Raw genomic sequence first — 20,318 nt, 5'->3', positions numbered from 1 at the left:
TTTTAGTCTGCATTTGTTTTTCCCTCTTACCTGATGTCCCGGCAGGGCCGCCGTACCAGGCTGGTCTGGGTGCCGCACCTGTCACGCTGACACCTGATGGATGAGAAAGGTTTGACTTTAAAAAGCAGGAACACGTTTACAGTGCAGCTAAAATCAACAAAACTGTGGTGTCCTCACCTCTTCCTGCTCCTCCCTTCTTTATTTCACCCGCAGGTCCTCCTCCTCCCCCCCAGGGTGGGCTTCCTTCCTCCTCCACCAGGATTAGAGGAGCGTAGAGGAGGCGACCGCGGCGAGGGCACGGGTTCGCCCAGGATGCCGAGGAGGCCGCCGTGGAGCGACCGGAGGAGTGACGAGACTCGAAGCTGTTGAACGTTTGCTGAGGAGAGGAGAGTGTTTGATTTCACTGAAGAAGAGAGATTTGTGTGCGTGTATGTGCTTGCTGTGTGTTTTACCTGTGTGCGCGTGCGACGTGGTGGCGATGTCGGGTGGTAGGTCCCGGGGATCGGCAGGTCGTCGCTGCTGCCCTGCCTCCTCAGGCACTGGATGTTAAATGACGGCTTCCGACCTGATGAACAAAAAACCTCATATGAGGTGTGATGATGCAGGTACGCTGCAGAGAGGATTCTGGGACATTGTCTCACCTGTGGGCGTGGCAGGAAGTAGGCGTCTTCTGGTCGTCCTCCTCCCCTCGCTGTAGCCGTTACCATAGCTACTGTTGGTATAGGAGGCGTGGCCATCGTAATGGTCTCTGTACAGAGGAGGCTCATCAGGATAATGTCTGCAAACACACAAAGGAAATGAATCAGTCTTCCACTATGTCGATGTCTGCCCTCCAGAAATGTCAGTCGCCTCTGAGGATGACAGTAAAGCTAAAGTCTACCTGTCTCTGGAGGTGATGCTGTCATTGTCTTCTTCTCTGCTGTAGTAACCCTGCTCTCCATAAGCCTCCATGTCTCCGTTCCTCCACGATCTGTCCCGCGAGTCCCTTCTACAGGTCACAGAAAGTGTCAAATTAAGTCAGTTTATTTAGAAGCATAATTAAAAACATTTACCCTGAGCTGTACAGCTCATAGAATAAAATGAGATAACATTAGAGCTACACAACATATACACAAAAAATACACTTGATGAGTAAAACCATAGAAGTAGAAAGCAGCCAGAATAAATAAAGATACTAATGGCTGCCAGTGCTACCCCTCACCTCCTTCTTGAGTTATTACCTTCACAAATCTTCAGAAAACTTGACCTCTGACCTTGAGCTCATCCTCACACCTAAAATGCACTTATGGTATCAGTTTGAAAATCCTACGTCGCCTCATTCTTGTATTCACACAGTTGGGTGTCCACGCTGCCCGGCGCAGTGATGACAACATCCCATCAGCCTTTTACAGCTGAGGCGTAAAAATGGGTTAAAACCTTTTGGTTTTGTTGAGGTCCTGAAGGGAAGGTGCAGTTTATTCCACTATGTAGGTGTTAGGATCCCTGGGTCATCGACCCAGTGGTTGGTGTTTTGGTTCTTTGAGTTTGTTATTTCATTATATTCTAGTTTTGCTTTTTGGGTTTTTGGATTATTCTTAGTTTGGGTTCTCTGGGTGGGTTCTGTTAGAGTTTTAGTGTTCTGGTTTTCTGTCTGTGATTCTGAGTTGCTGTCTCCCCTGTTTGCTGTATCCCCACGTCCAGTCAGTGTCTGTGTCTGCCCTGGTCCCACGTCTTTGTTCCCTTTGTTATAATGCCTGCCTGTGAGTCTGTGTTATGTTTCCTGTTTTACTTTGAAAGTCCATGTCTCATGTTAGTGTATCTGGTTTTGCTCTCCTTGTCTCGTTAGTCCTGATTTGCCCCAGCTGTGTTTCCCTCCTGTTGCCCATTCCCTGATTGCTCCCTCTGTGTACTTAAACCCTGTGTTTCTTTGAGTCAGTGTCGCGTCGTCCCTCATGCTGTGTGTATCTCCCTGTGGCTCCCTGTGTGTGTTTTGTTAGATTCTTTTCAGTTTAGGTTTTGTAGATTTTCTTTGTTCAGCAATAAAGCTGTTTTGAGTTCACCGTTTTGTCTCCGGAGTCTGCACCTTGGGTCCTATTCCTGTCTGCACTCAGCCGTAACATGACAGTAGGGGCTTTTGCCATAAAGACTCAGTCACCTCTGTGAGTTATAATTCGGACCTTAGGTCAGGTTAGGAGCATCTGCTCAGCAGACCTCAGTGGGAGTGCGCAAAGTTAAAAGATGAGAGAGGTGAGGAGGTCACAACCCACAGGAGGAAGCCAATATGGTAAATTTGTAGTCTTGCTTGCATGAGCCAGTTGAGAGTGCAGCAGTGACCAAACAGTGACAGACGACACCTGAAGGAAAACTGATCTCAGGCTTTGTTTAAAGGGCTTCTTATAGATCTGTAAGGGGCTGAGGTGGTCACCATCGCATAGCTCAGGGGTCCAAACAATATGGCCTCTGTTTCCCCTACTCAACTTTCTGGGGGGGGACTATAATTGGCTGTCACACCTGTCAATGCCATGTAAGTAGTTTCCATTGTGTGACCGCCTACCTTCCTTTGTAGTATGACGGTCTTTTGTGGCCATGGTCCAGCAGGCCGTTCTTCACGGATGAGCGGCGGTAGGGATGTCGATTAATGGATGACCTCATGCTGTCTCCCCGGCGAAGATGTTCGTCCTGATCGCTGCCGTTTGCCATCTTGGTGAGAGACCCGACCCGGTGTATCAGACCTCCGTTAGAGACGCCGCCGTCACCCACAACACCGCCCTGACCTGCAAAAGGAGGTGAGGTGGACACACTAAGTGTCATGTAATCACAAGTGTTTTCCTTGTTTACATTTTAAATCATTTTGTGTTGTTACATGACGCAGCTAGATGATAACGTATTAACTGGTGATTTACCAGTAGGTGTCAGTAATGAGCCTCGCCGATCTTTCTCTGCATAACCATTTTCAGCCTGCAGACAAAATACAAACTTCATCACTTTTTAAAAAGTTGAGATGTTTATCAGACACTAAAGTGTGTAAATCTGAATAAAGACCTTATATGCAGCATTCTCCTCCATCTCCTCGTCCTCCATCATGGCCTCCTCCTCCTCCTCCTCCTCTAGGTCTTCGTTCAGAGCCAAGCGCATCTCTGGACCCAGATCCTGCAGAGTCTTCAGACCAGCTTTACAGAGCTACACGGAAACACAAATAAATTCATGAAGACATACTCGCTGTAACAGCATCATACACAAATACAGTTCCCAGTTTTTTTCCTAAAGGCATCCTCGGGCTTTGGTTGGAATCTAATTCAGTTTTAAAAGCTCCTTCTCAAAAGCATCACAACTGATGACCGAATTAATGAGGGAATTGTGTTTGCAAGTTAAACAGATATTCCAGATGTGCTTTCATGATCTTTCTGAGGTGGTCCAAGGCAAGAGGAGCTATATAATCTCTCGAGCGACCTCTGGGTCTTCTAAAGGGTTTCCACCAAGTTGGGTGTGTCTGGAAAACCTCCAAAGATGTCCAAGAGGAATTTTTACCTGATGCTCTCACCACCTCAACTGGGTTCTTTCTGTTCAAAGGAGCAATAATTCTATTGCAAGCTACCTTTGGATGTCTTGGCTCCTCACCTCATCTCTAAAGTTGACCTACCCACCCTACAGAAGAAACTCATTTCAGCCACTTTTCTCTGCAGCCTTGTTTTTTCACTACTCAAACTCATGATGGTAGTTTAGTGCTCGCATGCAGATCAACTGGTAAACTGGAAGCTTTGCCCTCCAGTTCAGCACTCTCTTCAGCAGGAAACGAACATCACAAATCTTTGGGTTGATCTCATGCTTTACCTTCGCTTTACTCACAAACAAGACCTTTGGCTTCTTCAGTTGTTAAAAGGAACAAAACCATGTTGGGTTACTGCTGCCTGTCTTAATATTGCCCCATACTCTTGGTCTGCATCTTGCCACTTTGCAGCCATGCCTTCTGTCAGTAAATAGACAGACAGACCTGGACAGCAGATGGATTGGGTGAGTCATTCTCTCCGGTCAGATCTCCTTTTTCTTTCCTCCTCCTGAACTTCCTGAAGTAGTCTTGGATGAGGAAAGTAGCATAAAACTTCCCAACAGTTACTTCCTCCTCTGTGGATAAAGAAGTGAGAGTTCAGTCTGCAGGACTCCTGCTGAGACAGTAACAGTACTACGTCGTCGTGTGAGCAGCAAGAGTACCTTCATGTGGCGGTATGACTTCGTCCAAAAGTTTTGGCTTCATTCTCTTCCAGATCTTCTTGATGATCACCCTCAGCTCCTCGTTCTCCTGCTCAGGGTTACCTAGCAACAGGTAAATCAGATAAAAGTTATGGCTACTGTGTTTACAGGCTTGTGGCTTATTAACAGGGACTCATTTCTATTTTTGTATTGATTCAATGATTAAGAATTCAATATTACAGAGAAGCTATAAATGACCAAGACAACAGAGTGTGAACTCAAATTTAACTTTTTAAAATTACTGCATAACAGCATCCTGATCATGATGCATTAGTAGCTGTCCATTATTGATTTCCAGATAGTAAAGCTATAAAACCTAAAAGTTTTCCTCAATAATGTCAGCCTTTTAGGCAGAAAAGTAAAGAGGAGCCATGATTTCCTGAAGTCTTTAATTTGTCCACAATCACTCCTGTGTGTTTATAGCAGCAGGGTCCTGCAAAGACCCATCACATACCTTCAGTCTTGATTTTAAGTGCAGTGCGAACCAGAGCAAATAACGTGGCATTGAAGGTCACCATCCCATCAGCATTCAGAGGCATGTTCATCGCTACCAGACGCTGAGATGGAGAGGTGGTAAAAATAGCTCCCAGTTAAATCAAAGCTCTTGAATCCAAGCTTATAACCTTTTGAACAGCAGCTACAGCACACAGTGTGTGACTATTTTACCTTGCAGGCGACTCTGTGAGGGCAAAGCTTCCCAAAACCCAGAGGAGGCTGAATCCTCCTCAGCAGTGCAACAACGTCCAGGTGTTTTATTCGACCTCTGAGAATAAAGAACAATCAGGAATTTTCTGATCATCTCTCAGCTGGAACTTTATTTACTTTTCCTCCTGATTTAGGTCAATAAACACTGGAAAAAAAATCCACTTTTCTCCCTCAACATCGAAGTCATATGAAAATGTGGAGTAGTGACCGCAGAGCGTTGCTGCAGATTAAATCCCAGCTCAATTTATTATTTTTACAGTTTCAATTTGCTTCACTGCTATGACAATTAAATCAAATGAAAATCATTATATATGTTTTGTATGTCTGATACAGAAAAAGACACGGAAGAGTATATCCTGCATCTAAGAAAGGAAAAAAGATGCGTTGGACATTTTTTATATGTGGTAGATTTTATGTGGTGTAATAGAGAGAGAGTGTGTGTGTGTGTGTGTGTAAACAACTAACAGGTATTTGAGCAGGAGTTTCTATTCTCACCAAAGGAATTATCATTAACTAAAACTAAAATATAAAATAATTAAAAACATGAAGTAAAAACAGTAAATTATCCTGGGTATATGTGGACCACGGATCATCTTACTTGGCCTCTGGATCATATTCTGACCAGATCCTCTTGAACTCGTCCAAATGATGTGGCCCCAGAATCGACCAATCACGTGTCAGGTAGTCAAAGTTGTCCATAATGACAGCAACAAACAGGTTGATAATCTGAAGCAGAAGAAACAAGTATATTCAAAGGTGTGTAGTTACATTTCAAATGCACATATAACTCAATGGGCACTTTATTAAGCACACCTGGAACATGTGTCTTCATGCAACTAATAATGTTCAGCGTTTAGAAATGTCAGCCTTGAATAAAATAACTTATCATCTAAGTCAAAGTGGAAGGTGTCTCTAATATTTGTACTCCTATCATCAGTCTGCTCATATTTTCCTCATATAAAAATGTGTGTGAGCGTGTGTCCTGACCAGGAAAGCGCACAGCATAAAGAAGCTGATGAAATAAACAATGGCGAAGTTGCTGCCGCAGCTGAACTCCTCCCCTGGTTCGTAGTCTGACTCGGGGTCGCAGCGTTTACCTGGAAGACTGGCTAGCATGATCTCCTGCCATGCCTCACCGGTAGCACACCTGCACACAAACATTAAGGTAAAATAACTTAAAATTTATAAATTCTCAGTCCTGCCTGGGGAGAACTGCTTGTGCTTTAAAAATCAGAAAGAAGCAAAGGATCCAGAGTAGATCCCTGTGGGACACCAGGAGTGATTTAGCGAGTTTTTGAGAGAACGAGGACAGACGTGAGCACTAGAAATGAAGGTAACTGGACTTCTTTTTGGTTTGTGATGTTTCACCTCTTATGCAAGAGGCTTTCCTGTGCATTCAGTGAAGAACCTCAGACACCAACCAGGGAGAAGCAGAATAACATCCATCCATTCTTTTCTGCTTATCCTTGTCAGGGTCTGGACCCTGTCCCAGCTCTCTTAGGATGAGAGGCAGGGTACACCCTGGTGTACCAGGTCCCCAGTCTGTTGCAGGACTAACACAGAGACAGACAAACATTCACACTCACTTTGACACCTTTGGCAATTTAGTTACCAATTAACCTAACGCACTAACTGCATGTCTTTGGAATGTGGGAAGAAGCCAGAGTACCCGTGGAGAACCCACGCAAACACGGGAAGAACATGCAAACTCCACACAGAATGACCCCGGCCTGATGGTGGAATTGAACTCATGACCTTCTTGCTGTGAGGCAACAGTGGTGGGACCAGAGGTGGTGTCTTATGGCACTAACTATCACCCACCTATAATGCAGTCTTGCAGTCCCTTCCCAGGTGATGCAATCATCATCACACCTGACCTCAACATCCCACATAACAGTGGGATGAAACAATGTCTCACAGAGAATTCAAACCTGGCCAGGGTGACAGTATTGGCCCACAGTTTGCTTCACACCTTGGCTCACGAGACCCTTCACAACTCACATGAGTAATAGTGGACTGAAAGACTAGTGCGTGAAAGACTCAGTACAAGCTCCAAATGGCAACTGCACGAGGGACTAAATACCTGGGACTCTCTATCAGTAGTTTAAGAAGACGCCTCTTAGATGAGAGGTGAAATTTCTTCACAAACCAAAAATACAAGCACTCAAGTTTACTGTGACCCGGATGACTGAGAACCTTCACAGACATAAAGCAGCAGGAGGAGCTGACCTGAAGAGGAGGAGAACAGCCTGAGGAAATGTCTGGAAGTTGTTGTTTCTGTTGATCTGAGTGTAATCCTGCATCGCTATCTTCCCAAATGTCTGACGAACGGAGAGGAGCAGAAGAACAAAGTCAGCAGCTTTAGTATGTCCTTATTGTGACAGGCTTCCAGTGGTCTTAATAGTGACTTTTTGGCTTGAAATAGGTCGCCAATTTACAAAATATCTGATTTGAATTTCCTTCCTGTCTAACTTAAAGGGGTTTCAGGTTGTGTGAGGGTAAATGATTCAGAAGTGTTATTTAAAAGCAAAATTTTAACCGTTAGCACAATGGCCACATGTCTATCCAAGTCTAGAGACTCGAGGTTACTGTAACAGACCACCTGTCCTCCTACAAAGCTTTCACAGGTCCAGGTGAACTGTGGTGGAAAAAAACTAATCTCTGGCTCTGCGTCACGCTTGTCCATCCTTAAAAACATCTGAAGGACATAAGTCCAATTGTTAAAGCAGCATAGTAATAAAAGTGTGGAAGACTCTAGGTTTCCTGCTGTGTGTTGACACCCACAGAGATTTTGCAAGGAGACACTAACAACTGAAGTAAATGCACAAAGAATTAAAGTCGACCAATTTCATGTGGGCAAAACAAACTGTTCAAAGATCCTTTTTAGTGTTGTAAAAGGTTTGATAAAAATAAATGAAGACAGAATGATCCTGCAGGTTTACCTGTGTACAAACTCACCTGCATGCCGATGACAGCGTAGATGAAGAAGATCATGGCAATAAGCAGAGCAACGTATGGCAGAGCCTGCAGAGAGACAGGAACAAGTTAGAGTCTCTTTGCTGAACAAGGCAGCAGAACTGCAACATAACACTGCATTATAAAATATAAGATGGGAGCTGTGGCTACTAAAGAATGGGCAACATTGAAAAAACAAGAGCTTTAAACTGCAGTTAAGCCAGAGTTCAGCCAGAACTTGATTCAGATGGACCTTGTGGTCATAAAGAAATGCCACATCTTCTTTCCAGACAATGTCCTCGCTTACCTGCAGCGATTTGATGAAAGTCCACAGGAGTGTACGAATGCCCTCCCCTTTACTCAGCAGCTTGACCAATCGCATCACTCGAAACAGGCGGAAGAAGGTGATAGACACCCTGGAGCTGTCCTCTCCACTCTGAAAACACAGAAAGGTTTGCAGATGTGAATAAAAACACGTGATAATTCATTCACACAAAAACCACTGGCTGTCGTTTCTGAGCTGAAGGATTCCTCCAGGCTGAGCTGAAAGCTACACAAAGGGTGAAGTTAATCTGACCTGCATTTAAAGATGCAGTTTCAAAGGAAGAGGAGTCTTAAACATCTGAAAGGAAAAACAGCACCTCTGTCCAGTCCCCCAACACAAAGTAATCAACCCAAATATGCTGTACTCTTTTCCAAGTAGTGTTTTTGGTGATACTTAAAATTTAACAAGTTAAATATCACTGAGTTTAGTAAATGGCTCAGACTTTTACTAACAGTAAGATGAAAATCCCTCAGCAGCTGCGACAGCGCTCAGGAGTTAATCTGACGACAGCGACTGAAAAACAAATGATTTAACTATAAAACAAAATGCACGTCTGATGTGGAGAAAAAATATAAATCGTAATCTGTTTTCTCCGAAATAATTATTTTATATAATAAATGATGTTGTTTTTGCAAAATTGTACATAGCTTTCTCACTGTGGGGATGCTCATATGGACCCTGCTGCTGTAGTCATCCCTCTAATGCTGCAAATATTTAATAAGTTCACAGAAATTGTCTCACCTCAGCGGTCAGGTTTTTTTTTGTAACACTGAAAACTGATCTTCTTCATATTGAAGTGGCCAGTAGGACCACTCTCTCTTTTTTCCTTTCCCCCCTTCATTCCATCTTTGGATTGTGGACATATTTTTCCCCTACATGAAACTGGACCCTAAGGACGAATTCCTGAGAAACTGAACTTTAAAAGGACCAAAAGGACTCTTGACGAAAGACTGTTGTATAGAGAATTCTATTAATTAATTCATTTATTAATTGTGGTGGATTTATTTATGTTGTGTTTTGTATTTATTATTTTGTTCCATTTCCCCTTCTCCTTCTCCTTAACAAAAATTTGCAGTCTCTGTTCTCATCATTCACACTATCTGGGCTTTTCTTCTGCATGTCAGTCAGTTAAACTCACTCACTGTAATAAAACTTGCCCTTAAATAACTTTGCGTTACAATTACATTCATCATCTCACCTCTAACCTCAGGTCAGGTGAGTGTTTGCACACCAGGATTACAGGCTGCTGGGTAAATGAAACAGCATCACAGAGCAAGAGGCAACAGGCACCATAATCATTTGTATTATTGTGTCAGTTATAATGAGATGCAGTAAAGAGAACTGTTCTAAATACAGAAACATCACAAGTACTCACGCTGAACTCCGTGACAACGATGTCGACCACACTGCCGACCACAATCAGAGCATCAAACGAGTTCCAGGCGTCAACAAAGTAATGCTGGAAAAAAGAAAAACAACATTTAGTGAAACTCTAATTATCCCTGATCTCCTGCAGAGATGTGTTCATTTCTATTAACATTAATTTTTAGTCTTAATTGTCATATATGAGTTTAATAACACAGTGAAAAAGGAAAACTATCTACACTAAAGAAAACATCTTTGAAAACATGTCAAAGGATATGTAGTTACTAACAGATATAACAGGAAGAGTCTCCGTGTTTAGCGTATGTATGAAGATCTTTGAAGAGGTGCGTTTGGTTTCCTCACCCTTATTCTGAGAGCTGCCAGCTTGAGCAGCATCTCCAAAGTGAAGAGTCCAGTGAACACCATGTTGAGGATGTCCATGATGTAGCTGAAGGTTTTGGACTGTTCATAGTGCTGCAGGAGCCAAAGAAGGTAGACAGATTAGGTTTTAGTCAAGAGGAAACATCATGAAAAAAAATCAGAAGAAACTGAAATATTACGAACCTGAATGGCCAGAGTGACAGTGTTGAGAAGAATCAGGACGAACATGACGTATTCAAATCCTGTCGAGTTGATGATGGACCAGAACTTATACTGAACCGGATTCTTCGGGATGTAAAGCTTCAGCGGCTGAGCCTTCAGAGCGTACTCCACACACTGACGCTGGAGGGGGCACGAAAGCATTAACAGTACTCCAACAATGTAGCTACGACTAAACAAAACCCCAAAAATGTGACAACAAAATTACAATAAAAAAAATATACTGGGACTTGAATGTTTTTTTTAAAACTAAAATTACACGTCACAACTTCAATAACTTCAGCGACTGGTGATTTGGGTTTTAACTCACTGTTGTTACATCATTTTAATCAGTAAAGGTTTTCAGTGTGAATAGTTTATTCATCAAGATGTGAAAAAAATCACCTGATGATTAAAAATAATCTAAGCTATACATATATATATATATTTAAAACAGCTGCATAAGAAACTCCAGTCCTATGTTTACAGTGAAAGTGACACAAAAATAAAAATAACATTTTGTGTATTTTCTACAAAAAGATTTTTGCAAAATTAAGAGTTTCACAAAATTAATATTTAAAAATAAAAAAAACTTGCTGAAGGCATTTTTCTTTAAAAAATACATTAAATTACATAAAAATTGAGTTTCATCAAGTATTGCAACCTGTTTGAATACCTTTCAATGTACTTTGATCATTATTGTTTTTAACGTATATGAATATAAATGACTGTATGGCACAGACAGGTGGGTTTACCTGGTTCTTGTCCAGCTCACAGTTCTTATATTCTTGCTCTCCCTGTTCTCTGAAGGTGATGATGACAAAACCCACAAAGATGTTCATCATGAAGAAGGCGATGATGATGATATAGACGATGAAGAAGATGGAAATCTCCACCCGGTAGTTGTAGATGGGACCAGAGTTCTCGCCGTTGGCGTCGATGGCTTTGTAGAGCAGACTGAAGACAGAAGGGTTAAAATGTCAGCGTTGGTTCCCCACAAACAGTTAAAAATAAAAAAAAACACAAAAAGCTGAGCACTCACGCAGGCCAGCCCTCAAAGGTGGACACGGTGAAGAGCGCCATCATCCCCATCAAGACGTTATCAAAGTTAAAGTCACTGTTCATCCAGATCCTCTCCCTGACCATCGGATGGCTCACGTCTCCATCTTTGTACACCACGAAGGTCCCTCTGAACACACGTAACATTTCATCACGTCAGAGGACGCTGACTTTAAGTCATGTTCTGGATATTAATCATGAAGTGACCATGGCGCCTTAAACATACCATAAACCCTCAAATTCACCTTAAATCTGACCACTTACATTGAGAGGACTCACCTTTGGCCACACAGTGTGATGGTCTTACGTTCACACAACACGAGTAAACAAATACAAACATCCAGTCGAGTCACGGAAACAAGAAACTGAACAACAGCCTGTATACAAAAGATGGAAACAACCACTATGACATCACCCGTGTTCCTGTTATGAATGTTTGAACTTTTGCCATTTTGGCGTTTTCAGATATGGTTGGTGCACGAGGGGAGGATGCGATTGTCAAACAAAGGACACTAAATGCTCTTTTCCTACCATCATTTTCTAATGAACACATCTTGAATAATCCTCCTGTGTGGCTTTTATTTTTACTATCATGCACAAAGTTAGTGACTGAACCCACAAACTCATCAGGAAAGTGTTCACTGCAGTCACAGAGAAAGGAGACGAGGCCGTTTTCTTCCACACAAACAGAAGTCGTTCTTGAAATAGATGAATCCCTCCAGCCCAAACTTCTGTCCATTAGGAGGAAAAAAGCATGTTTTAAGGCATTTCAAGCCTAGCTCGACTTTTTAGACCTGGAATGACTGATATTCATCTCGGCTGCAAACCAAGTATTGTTTTTATAAAAAAGACATAAAATCTCATCTCAAGAGAGAATAAAGTTGGACATCGAGAGTTAGAATCAGACTCAAATTAAAATGAAATTGCAGTAAACTGAGTGGCAACTTTGAAAATCAGAAACAAAGTATAAGTCTAAGATACAGAATTAGATTTTATAAATCATTCGAATTGAATCCCAAATAACAAGATTACCTCAGGAGTAAAATAAAATCAGATTGTTAGTTGCTGTTGAAGTTGAATATCAGTATTTAAAACACAAGCTGGCTTCAGTTTTGAACAATTTAAATAATGAAAACTCACTTGCACTGTTCGGGGGTGTGCTTGGCTTCGTCGGTGCAGCGGTAAAATTTACCCTGAAATGCAAAACACACAGATTGGACCAGAAACACAAACACTGTGCTGACGTTTAGTCACAGCTTTAGCACTTTAAAAATATGAACAGAGACTTGGAGTGGAACGCATTAATGATAAACGGTGCTGTTTTTACAAAGACGTTACAAAATTGACTGTTTAATCTGTAACAGTCGTCTTTATTATTCGATGCACTGTAAATATAGGAGTCATGATAAATACTTTTTTGTGTTTGAGGTTGTGTTTTAGAAGGTTTTTTTTAACATACATTTCTCTGGTCTTTTTTTGTTTGTTTATCGAATATGTGAAAATGTTTCATTTCCTGTTTTATTAAGTGAAGAAAAGCCTCCTTTTAAAAATCGTATTTCATCCTGTTTTGCCATATCTGACTGTTTTTCTTCAGTTTGGTGACCCTTTGATGATTCTGGAAATTCAGAATCAGGGTCAGTGTTGTCCCTATAAACAGTGTAAATTCATTTATTTTTTCTCCCCTTCTGCCCACTGAAACACTTTTACTCCTCAGAATACAGAATACACCATTTTTTCCAAAAATGTGTCCAGACGTTCTCAGCCTCACTTTGAAGAGCTGGACTCCAATACAGGCGAACATGAACTGCAGCAGGGTTGTGACAATCATGATGTTTCCGATGGTCCTGATGGCCACAAACACACACTGGACCACATGCTGTGTGACAAAAACAAACAAACACAAAGTCAGGGAGTATCTTAAAAACAACACAGCACAATGCCTGGTAGTCGCCTACAACCCTCAATATGTACCATCGCTACTCCCCACTGACCCCTTTAACTAGGCTTTTGTACGTCCCACATTAAGTGAACATATCACTGTACTGTGTAGTGTTACCTTGAGTCCTTTGGCCCTGTTGATGGCCCTCAGAGGTCGGAGCACCCTGAGGACCCTGAGGATTTTCACCACTGAGATGGCACTGGAACTGCAGAGGCACACGCACACATTTACACACCTCGGTTTGTTTAAATGCACTAACATCAGTCTCTGTCCTTAAACACAATCCAAATACATACAGCAAACCATGCATGAGACAAAGACGGAAACAAACAGGAAAGAAAATCTGAATTTATCCTGTTTGGATACTGACTGCAGGAAGAAGGAGACCAAAGAGACGCTGACGACCAGGAGATCCAACAAGTTAAACCAGTTCCTGCAGAACGAGCCCTGATGGAGGAACGCTCCGTGGACCGTCATCTGTGAATGAGAGAACATGTGAGCATTACAAGACAATCTAAAGAGCGAGAGGAGGGCCTGCTTGAGTTATTTCATTCAGCTGAAGGCAATATTTACCTTTAACAGAATCTCCACAGTGAAGATGGAGGTAAAGGCGTAGTCTGCATAGCCCAGAATCTGAACACAGAGGTTGAAAACAAACCAGACTCAGGTCCAACATTTCAGGTTTTTTCTTCAGAATCCAGAAATAACTTTCCACAGGTGAGTCAGGATAACGTGTCCAGATTAAAGCAGATACAGCTGACAGATTTACTTTTGATCTTTTGATAGAAAACAGTGAGATTAAAATATTTTCAAAAGCTTTTCTGGTCATGATAATAATATCCTGCACTATAAAATAAATAAATGAATAAATCACAAGTTTTTTTTTTTAAATTACACAAAAAGAAGGAATACATTTAAAAACCCAACAAGGAGCTGAAGCAGCAGCTCAACGAGACACATTTGGTCTTCAGTCAGATGAAGACAGAAAGTGACACAGCAGAGATCGAACTCCTGAACAAGTTTGAATTTAATTTAGCAAAAAGTTCAGCAATGCAAAAAAAGGTTTTTCAAGCCAAGGGAACATTTTGTGATCCACCAACATCAGAGAAAACCCCTGCCCCGTAGAAACGAACCTGACCTGTAGTAGTGTTTAAATTCTCTGTATGCCCGCAGTGTAAAACTCCTGAGTCCAGAACTGTTGGGTAACGCTATGGTGGCTTTATCTGTCTTTTAATTGCCTTGTGGGATTTTTCAGCATCTCAAGCTTGGCTTGGCTGCTATCGTGGAGCCTGTGCTGCAGTAGCTCTTCTGTAGGAACGAACTTTAAATGTAGGCCTTTGCTCTCTGCACACATCAGAAACTCCTGAGGTCATCGATGGTTTTACTCGTTGTTCATCACAGTAGGTATGAACCACAGGACAGGACCTGCTGTTTCAGATACAACACTGATCCATCCAGCCATCACATCACAATTTGGGCGTCAACAGTCACTCGAACCCTTGTGCTGCAATTTTTCCTCCTTCAGTGCATTAACTTTTATCTTTCCTTCCTATTCAGTTCCTTCATGTAGCTCAACACCTGTCACTGGTTTTATGATTATGGGAGTTTAAAGCAGAGAAGTCTGCGTATCAAGAAAAAAGATGTTTAACTACCTTAGCTCATCTACACAGAACTCAAAAGTCCTTGAGAAGGTTCATGGTTTCATTTTAGCACAGAGACAGAAGCAAAGTGCTTGAGCTCATTTTCAGTTTGCTGAAGACGGTTAAAACACAATCAATGAGAAATGCGCACCATTTTTAAGGACGGCAGCTGAGAGGCTCGTTAATTAATTCAAGATAGAACCAAAACGTATAATTTCCACAGTTTCGTAGAGAACAGAGGAGGCAAACACAGGGTTAACGCTCAGTATGAGCAGGTCTGATTGTATGTTTGAAGTAATTTCCTCCCTCAGCTGTTGTGAATTGCTACTTCTTGCATGAAGCCAGCTGCTGCTCTGCATGTGAGCGTTTAAGTTTGTGTGTCTGCGCGCGCGCACACACACACACACACACACACACACACACACACACACACACACACACACACACACACACACACACACACACACACACAGGACACACACACAGTGAACACACAGTGATTTTCTGCCTCCATGTGTTTCCATGTGTTTCCCTCTTTAACCCGGTTAGGCACTGACCCACTTCTGCAGTGTAATCTGCTGAGGCCCCGCCCCCAGCGCAGACCACAGAGGGTTGGCACAGGATTGGATCAGCTGGAGGGATGCTGTGCTCTGCTGCGATTGGTTGCTTGGCTATCAGGTAACTTGGTGATGGTGAAAGTGGTGCAGTGGCTAACATGGCGGTTGTGGACTTGTCTTGTCTTGACTTTTCATCCAGACAGGCAGAATAAATACGTTTCAAGAAGGCCTGGAACTAAGAGTATGCTGGCTTTAGTCATCCTAGTGGTGCTCCCAAGCCTGGATAAAGGAGGCATGTTAGGTCAGAAGGGGTATTGGAAACAAAATCTTTGCCAAATCAAGATTGGGGATCATCAAGAATCAAATTGGTCCAGAACTATGGATGCTGAGCTGCTGCTGGCTGAAGACAAAGGAAGAGGAGAGGGGGAAGGCATATTAGGAGGCAGCAAGAGAGAAAGAAAGGTAGGAGTGTTGAAGTAAGAGCAGGGACTTTGTGGGGTCTATTACTGATAAAGGGAGAGAGCTGGCTGATGACTGATAGAAGGAAAAGATAAATTGTATTTGCAGGAGGCCAGAAGCATCGGAGGTGGATTCAAACTGTTCAACCACGGTGTAGACAGGACAGTGCTGTGGAGGTGAAGATGGTGTCAGATAGGATCACGAGTTTGAAGCTGGAAATCAAACACGTGATGTTGAATGTGGTCGGTGTGTACGCCCCATAGGTTGGATGGGAGTTAGAAGAGAAAGAGAAATTCTGGAGTAATTTGGATGAAGAGGTAAAGTGTGTCCCCAAAGGGATTCCGCCCTCTGTGGGTAACTTCAGATCTCACATTGGAGACTCACATTGTTCCTGAAGGAGTGGGCTCTGATCGGATCCTCGGCAGCCAATGAGCAGCTGCTGAGGATAATGAAGACGAGGATGAGGTTGGTGAAGATGTGGTGGTGGATCAGAGTGTGGCAGGCCACACGGATACTGCAGACAGAGACAAAGAGTTAGTGTTAGAGGCTTCATGTCCCAGCATGAAGGATACTAGAATTTCATTCACAAAAGCTGGAACACAGACTTTGGGTAAAATTAACCACACAGCAAAACACATTATATGTAAAATAACCACATTAACAAGCTAAAAAACTTCTAGAAATATAATATAATATAACTTTATGTAAATATTACTTAAAGGAAACAACAATAATACGTGACTCAAACACATTAGTGTGATTGTTATTGTTCATCCTGTGTGTAGAGGTGTTGGAGGGCGTGATGCACGCTCGTGTGTCGACACACTCACGGGTTTGTCTTGCTGAGGCAGAAGAAGGCGCTTCCTTCTGGGATCGGGAGAACCTTCTCTTTAGGAGGAGCAAGATCGGCCATCTTTAACTGGACTCCTCCGTCTGAGAAACGAGAAGGAGAAAGGAAAGTGATTGATCTGAGGGTGATGGTTTTAGCTTTTAGAACACCCATCATTTCAGTGTTTGAGAGCTGTAGTTGCATGTTATGGTACAGATATTTAAATATTCATACATGGGGCCTCAGGGTTTTCATCACCTTTAAAGTCTCTGATGGCAGCTTCCTGATTCATTGTAGCTCCTGCGTTACTGTTATTAACATATTGTCTGACATTTGTCCTATTGATCGTATTACATTTGTGTTTTATTTACTGATAATTGGAGGGATTGTAAAGCTAAAAAAAATACGATAATACGTATTCATCCAGAAAAAATGTTCCAAAAGTTTTGCACTTAACTAGAGCTGCATCATTGTCATAGAAAAAACACATAAAAACATGACATCAAATGTAAACAAGCTGTTTTCCTTGAAAATAGGAGATTTTTCACCAAATAAATATCAGTTCATTGCATTGGAGGAAATGCTGGGACCTGAACTGGACTAATTAACTGACAGAGTGAGTCAGGCAGTTTGATTGGTGGATCTTAATCTCCCGTCTCCGTCTTTGTCTGATTGGTGGATCTAGTTTTATAACTTGTCCCACATATTTTTAATCTACCTTCCTAATGTTTCAGCAGAGGTCTCAGCAGCGTGTTGACTCACACTACAGATAGCCGACTGTGTGCAGGAGGGTGTTCAGTCCTCTTTGTGCACCTTTACAGCGTATTCTCGCACAAGTTGCAACTTAAATAAATGATAAATAAATGGATAAACCAGCTACAATGATAGACCTTTAAAACTGGTATTAAATAGCACTTAAATCTCCTCCAATAATCTGATTTAAAACTGTAAATTTGTCGAAGAACCACTAAAAATAGGTACTTTGTTGTCCCTGTGGCTTTCACATAGGACTTTCTCTAAAACGGTTCCTTAAAGATCTCTTTAAAAAGCCTCAGTGTGGAGTAAACTAATGTTTTTTGATTGTGCTGTGAAGCTTGTGACTTTTCTTGTTTACCACTTGTTTAATACTTTGTTTCTGAGTTATCATCCAATTAAAATGGTGAATTTAGTTTTCCTGTCACTTCAGCGTCACATCTTCTCGGCTAAACTTGAACTGTGGCGATGGGTTCAGCCGAGGACTGACCTTCATCTCCTTCAGGAAGCTCCTCTTCCTCTTCATACTCAGTGTCTTCATCAACATCGACCTGAAAAGACAAACAGCCCTCAAAGAAAAAGATCACTGATCGTTAACTGAAAGATTACAGTCGGAGTTTGATGCTCACCTTCACTTCTCCTTCTGTAGCTTCCTCCTCTGCTCCCTCCTGCTTCTTACTGACGAGACAAAAGACAACAGTGCAGTCGGATGTCAACAACTAGCTTTTATTTCTTCCTCCCTTCTTTCCTTTTGTCCTCCGTCCATCACTTACTCTTTTTTCTTGTCATCACTGTCTCCTCCTGCCAGGTTGTCCACGGCGATAGCCAAGAAGACGTTCAGCAGGATGTCTGATGCTCGTTAAGGATGCGGATGTTTTCACAGGTTACTACTCATAAAACCACAAATATGATCTTCACCTTGAGCAAAATCACCCATTAGCAGATCATTGTTTCACTAACTCTAGGAGGGGTATTAAGTATTGTGGCAATTGAAAGATGCCTCTAAATCAACAAATACATGTATTACCACAAATGCAGCTTTGAGAACTTTGGCACATCAGGTGGATTCAAGGATACAGTTACCACAGATGAAGAGGATGACAAAGTAAATACAGACGATCATCCCGGGAAACACGGGGCCGCCGTACGCCATGATGCCGTCATACATGACCATGTTCCAGTCCTCACCTGTCAGGATCTAAACACACAGTCGTCGTGAGGCGCCCGCTCCCTGCACGTCATGACATCACTGGGAGAAAGTGGTTACAGTGTTACCTGGAAACAGGTGAGCAGCGCCTGCGGGAAAGCGTCAAATGTGCTGCGTTTGGTCTGCGTTTCATCAAAGTTGAACTTTCCTCCGAACAGCTGCATGCCGAGCAGGGCGAAGATGATGAGGAAGAGGAAAAGAAGGAGCAGCAGCGAGGCGATGGACTTCATGGAGTTCAGCAGCGATGCCACCAGGTTGGACAGAGCCGTCCAATGCCTGAGCAAACAGAGAGTGACCTCAGCGATGACTCGTGACGAGCCGTGTGACCTGCATCGGGTGGTTCGGGTGTGTTTTCTCACCGTGTCACCTTGAAGATCCGCAGCAGACGGACGCAGCGCAGCACAGAGATCCCCAGAGGAGGCATGATCTCCAGCTCCACCAGGATGGTCTCCACGATGCCACCGCACACCACGAAGCAGTCGAAACGATTAAAGAACGCCACAAAGTAATGGGCCAGACCCAAACTGTACATCTTCAGCAACATCTCCACCGTAAAGAGAGACAGCAGCACCTTGTTGGCAATGTCTGCACAAACAGAGACACGGACACAGAGAATGTTTGCTGCTCAACAACATTTCAAACTGAAATATCAGTGTCTCTACGTTCCTCTTGTGGAGGAGAAGGAGGCTGTTGTTACCCTGGACTTGAGTCAGCCAATCTGGTTGGTTATAGTGCTCGGAGGCGCTGAGGGAGGTGTTGAGGAAGACCAGCAGCAAAACCAGCCAATAGAAAGTTACGGATTTGACGGCAGTGCGACAGTTTCTGCGACAGACTCGATTCCAGCGACGTAACGTCCGACTGAGGCAAAGAAAGAGAGTCGTTCAGGTGAAGGTGAGTCTAACGTGCTGACTTTAGTCTGCTGAACCTCTGAAGGTCAGTGAACTCACCAGCAGCCGATCTTCATCATCTGAGCACTGAAACACAACATGTTTTGTTTTTATGTGAAGTTGTTCCTGAAGGAGGCACTAAAACAAGAATCATGTGATGTATGAACTGAAAGTGTGTGTGTGTGTTTGTGTTTGTGTTACCAGCAGGCCTGGCAGCAGTTGGTGTGTTCCTCATCGATGTTCTCTGTGTTTTCAGACGCTGTTTCACTGGCAGGAAGACTCGCTGAAACACACACAAACAGACAAATATTAATAAATGATCAATGCAAGTCAACAATTCTATTTCTTAAAAATATGGGATTTATTAATTTCTATACTATGAACATATTTTATTTGTTATGCAAACAAAAATATAAAGTATGAAATATTCATATCTTATTTATACAGTATATCTCACATATAACATGTGAAACACATATTTTTCCTTCTCCGTTTGATGAAAGCTGACGTGTGTTTTTGTTTCCTGACCTCCTCAGTGAATCTTTACTGAGGTGAATCCAGCTGAACGAGCTCGGAGAGTGAGTCTGATCAGAAACAGGGTCAGATAAATATGAGGACAGAAAGAGACCCAGAAATTTTACAGGGACAGCAGGATGACGTCTGCATTTAGACCGAAAGATGCACAGAGCTGTCTCTGTGATAACACGCTCATATATACTGTACATATTATGTGTGTAATTGTGCTTCTATTAATCGCACTGGGGCATAATTCTGTTAACACAGCCACCTTATTATAGGAACCAAAAATAAATCTCCATAATGTAGGTCTCTG

The 20,318-nt window shown here is 42.5% G+C and overlaps 1 protein-coding gene and 1 long non-coding RNA gene across 3 annotated transcripts in view; one reads left to right on the top strand and one right to left on the bottom strand.

Moving 5' to 3' along the window:
• cacna1fb (calcium channel, voltage-dependent, L type, alpha 1F subunit) overlaps positions 1 to 20,318 on the bottom strand; it is a 43,352-nt gene that overhangs the window by 1,158 nt on the left and 21,876 nt on the right. Inside the window, exons 12-49 of the mRNA XM_039605011.1 lie at positions 19,688 to 19,769; positions 19,547 to 19,573; positions 19,297 to 19,457; positions 18,959 to 19,184; positions 18,668 to 18,875; positions 18,470 to 18,590; positions 18,166 to 18,241; positions 18,022 to 18,070; positions 17,883 to 17,943; positions 16,641 to 16,743; positions 16,195 to 16,324; positions 13,728 to 13,787; positions 13,525 to 13,631; positions 13,272 to 13,359; positions 12,984 to 13,091; positions 12,356 to 12,408; positions 11,199 to 11,345; positions 10,912 to 11,113; positions 10,142 to 10,300; positions 9,941 to 10,051; positions 9,588 to 9,671; positions 8,195 to 8,323; positions 7,891 to 7,956; positions 7,162 to 7,253; positions 5,920 to 6,079; positions 5,531 to 5,658; positions 4,894 to 4,990; positions 4,682 to 4,784; positions 4,189 to 4,290; positions 3,977 to 4,101; positions 3,022 to 3,159; positions 2,883 to 2,937; positions 2,534 to 2,753; positions 881 to 988; positions 642 to 778; positions 453 to 565; positions 178 to 376; positions 31 to 93 (exon numbers count right to left, since the gene is read on the bottom strand). Of these exons, the coding sequence (XP_039460945.1) occupies positions 31 to 93; positions 178 to 376; positions 453 to 565; positions 642 to 778; positions 881 to 988; positions 2,534 to 2,753; positions 2,883 to 2,937; positions 3,022 to 3,159; positions 3,977 to 4,101; positions 4,189 to 4,290; positions 4,682 to 4,784; positions 4,894 to 4,990; positions 5,531 to 5,658; positions 5,920 to 6,079; positions 7,162 to 7,253; positions 7,891 to 7,956; positions 8,195 to 8,323; positions 9,588 to 9,671; positions 9,941 to 10,051; positions 10,142 to 10,300; positions 10,912 to 11,113; positions 11,199 to 11,345; positions 12,356 to 12,408; positions 12,984 to 13,091; positions 13,272 to 13,359; positions 13,525 to 13,631; positions 13,728 to 13,787; positions 16,195 to 16,324; positions 16,641 to 16,743; positions 17,883 to 17,943; positions 18,022 to 18,070; positions 18,166 to 18,241; positions 18,470 to 18,590; positions 18,668 to 18,875; positions 18,959 to 19,184; positions 19,297 to 19,457; positions 19,547 to 19,573; positions 19,688 to 19,769 (4,398 nt within the window). The remainder of the gene's footprint in view (positions 1 to 30; positions 94 to 177; positions 377 to 452; positions 566 to 641; positions 779 to 880; positions 989 to 2,533; positions 2,754 to 2,882; positions 2,938 to 3,021; positions 3,160 to 3,976; positions 4,102 to 4,188; positions 4,291 to 4,681; positions 4,785 to 4,893; positions 4,991 to 5,530; positions 5,659 to 5,919; positions 6,080 to 7,161; positions 7,254 to 7,890; positions 7,957 to 8,194; positions 8,324 to 9,587; positions 9,672 to 9,940; positions 10,052 to 10,141; positions 10,301 to 10,911; positions 11,114 to 11,198; positions 11,346 to 12,355; positions 12,409 to 12,983; positions 13,092 to 13,271; positions 13,360 to 13,524; positions 13,632 to 13,727; positions 13,788 to 16,194; positions 16,325 to 16,640; positions 16,744 to 17,882; positions 17,944 to 18,021; positions 18,071 to 18,165; positions 18,242 to 18,469; positions 18,591 to 18,667; positions 18,876 to 18,958; positions 19,185 to 19,296; positions 19,458 to 19,546; positions 19,574 to 19,687; positions 19,770 to 20,318) is intronic.
• LOC120435417 lies at positions 1,973 to 5,012 on the top strand. 2 transcript variants are annotated; one of them, XR_005609715.1, is made up of 5 exons: positions 1,973 to 2,226; positions 2,546 to 2,765; positions 3,091 to 4,300; positions 4,651 to 4,800; positions 4,901 to 5,012. It is a non-coding gene; the product is annotated as an uncharacterized LOC120435417 (long non-coding RNA). The 2 variants fall into 2 exon arrangements; XR_005609714.1 differs by having other exon boundaries at positions 3,091 to 4,800.

Source organism: Oreochromis aureus, linkage group 20, assembly GCF_013358895.1.
Source record: "Oreochromis aureus strain Israel breed Guangdong linkage group 20, ZZ_aureus, whole genome shotgun sequence".
Classification (NCBI taxonomy): domain Eukaryota; kingdom Metazoa; phylum Chordata; class Actinopteri; order Cichliformes; family Cichlidae; genus Oreochromis; species Oreochromis aureus.
The sequence above is the reverse complement of the archived record's forward strand: the minus strand, read 5'-3'. Positions and strand labels throughout refer to the sequence as shown.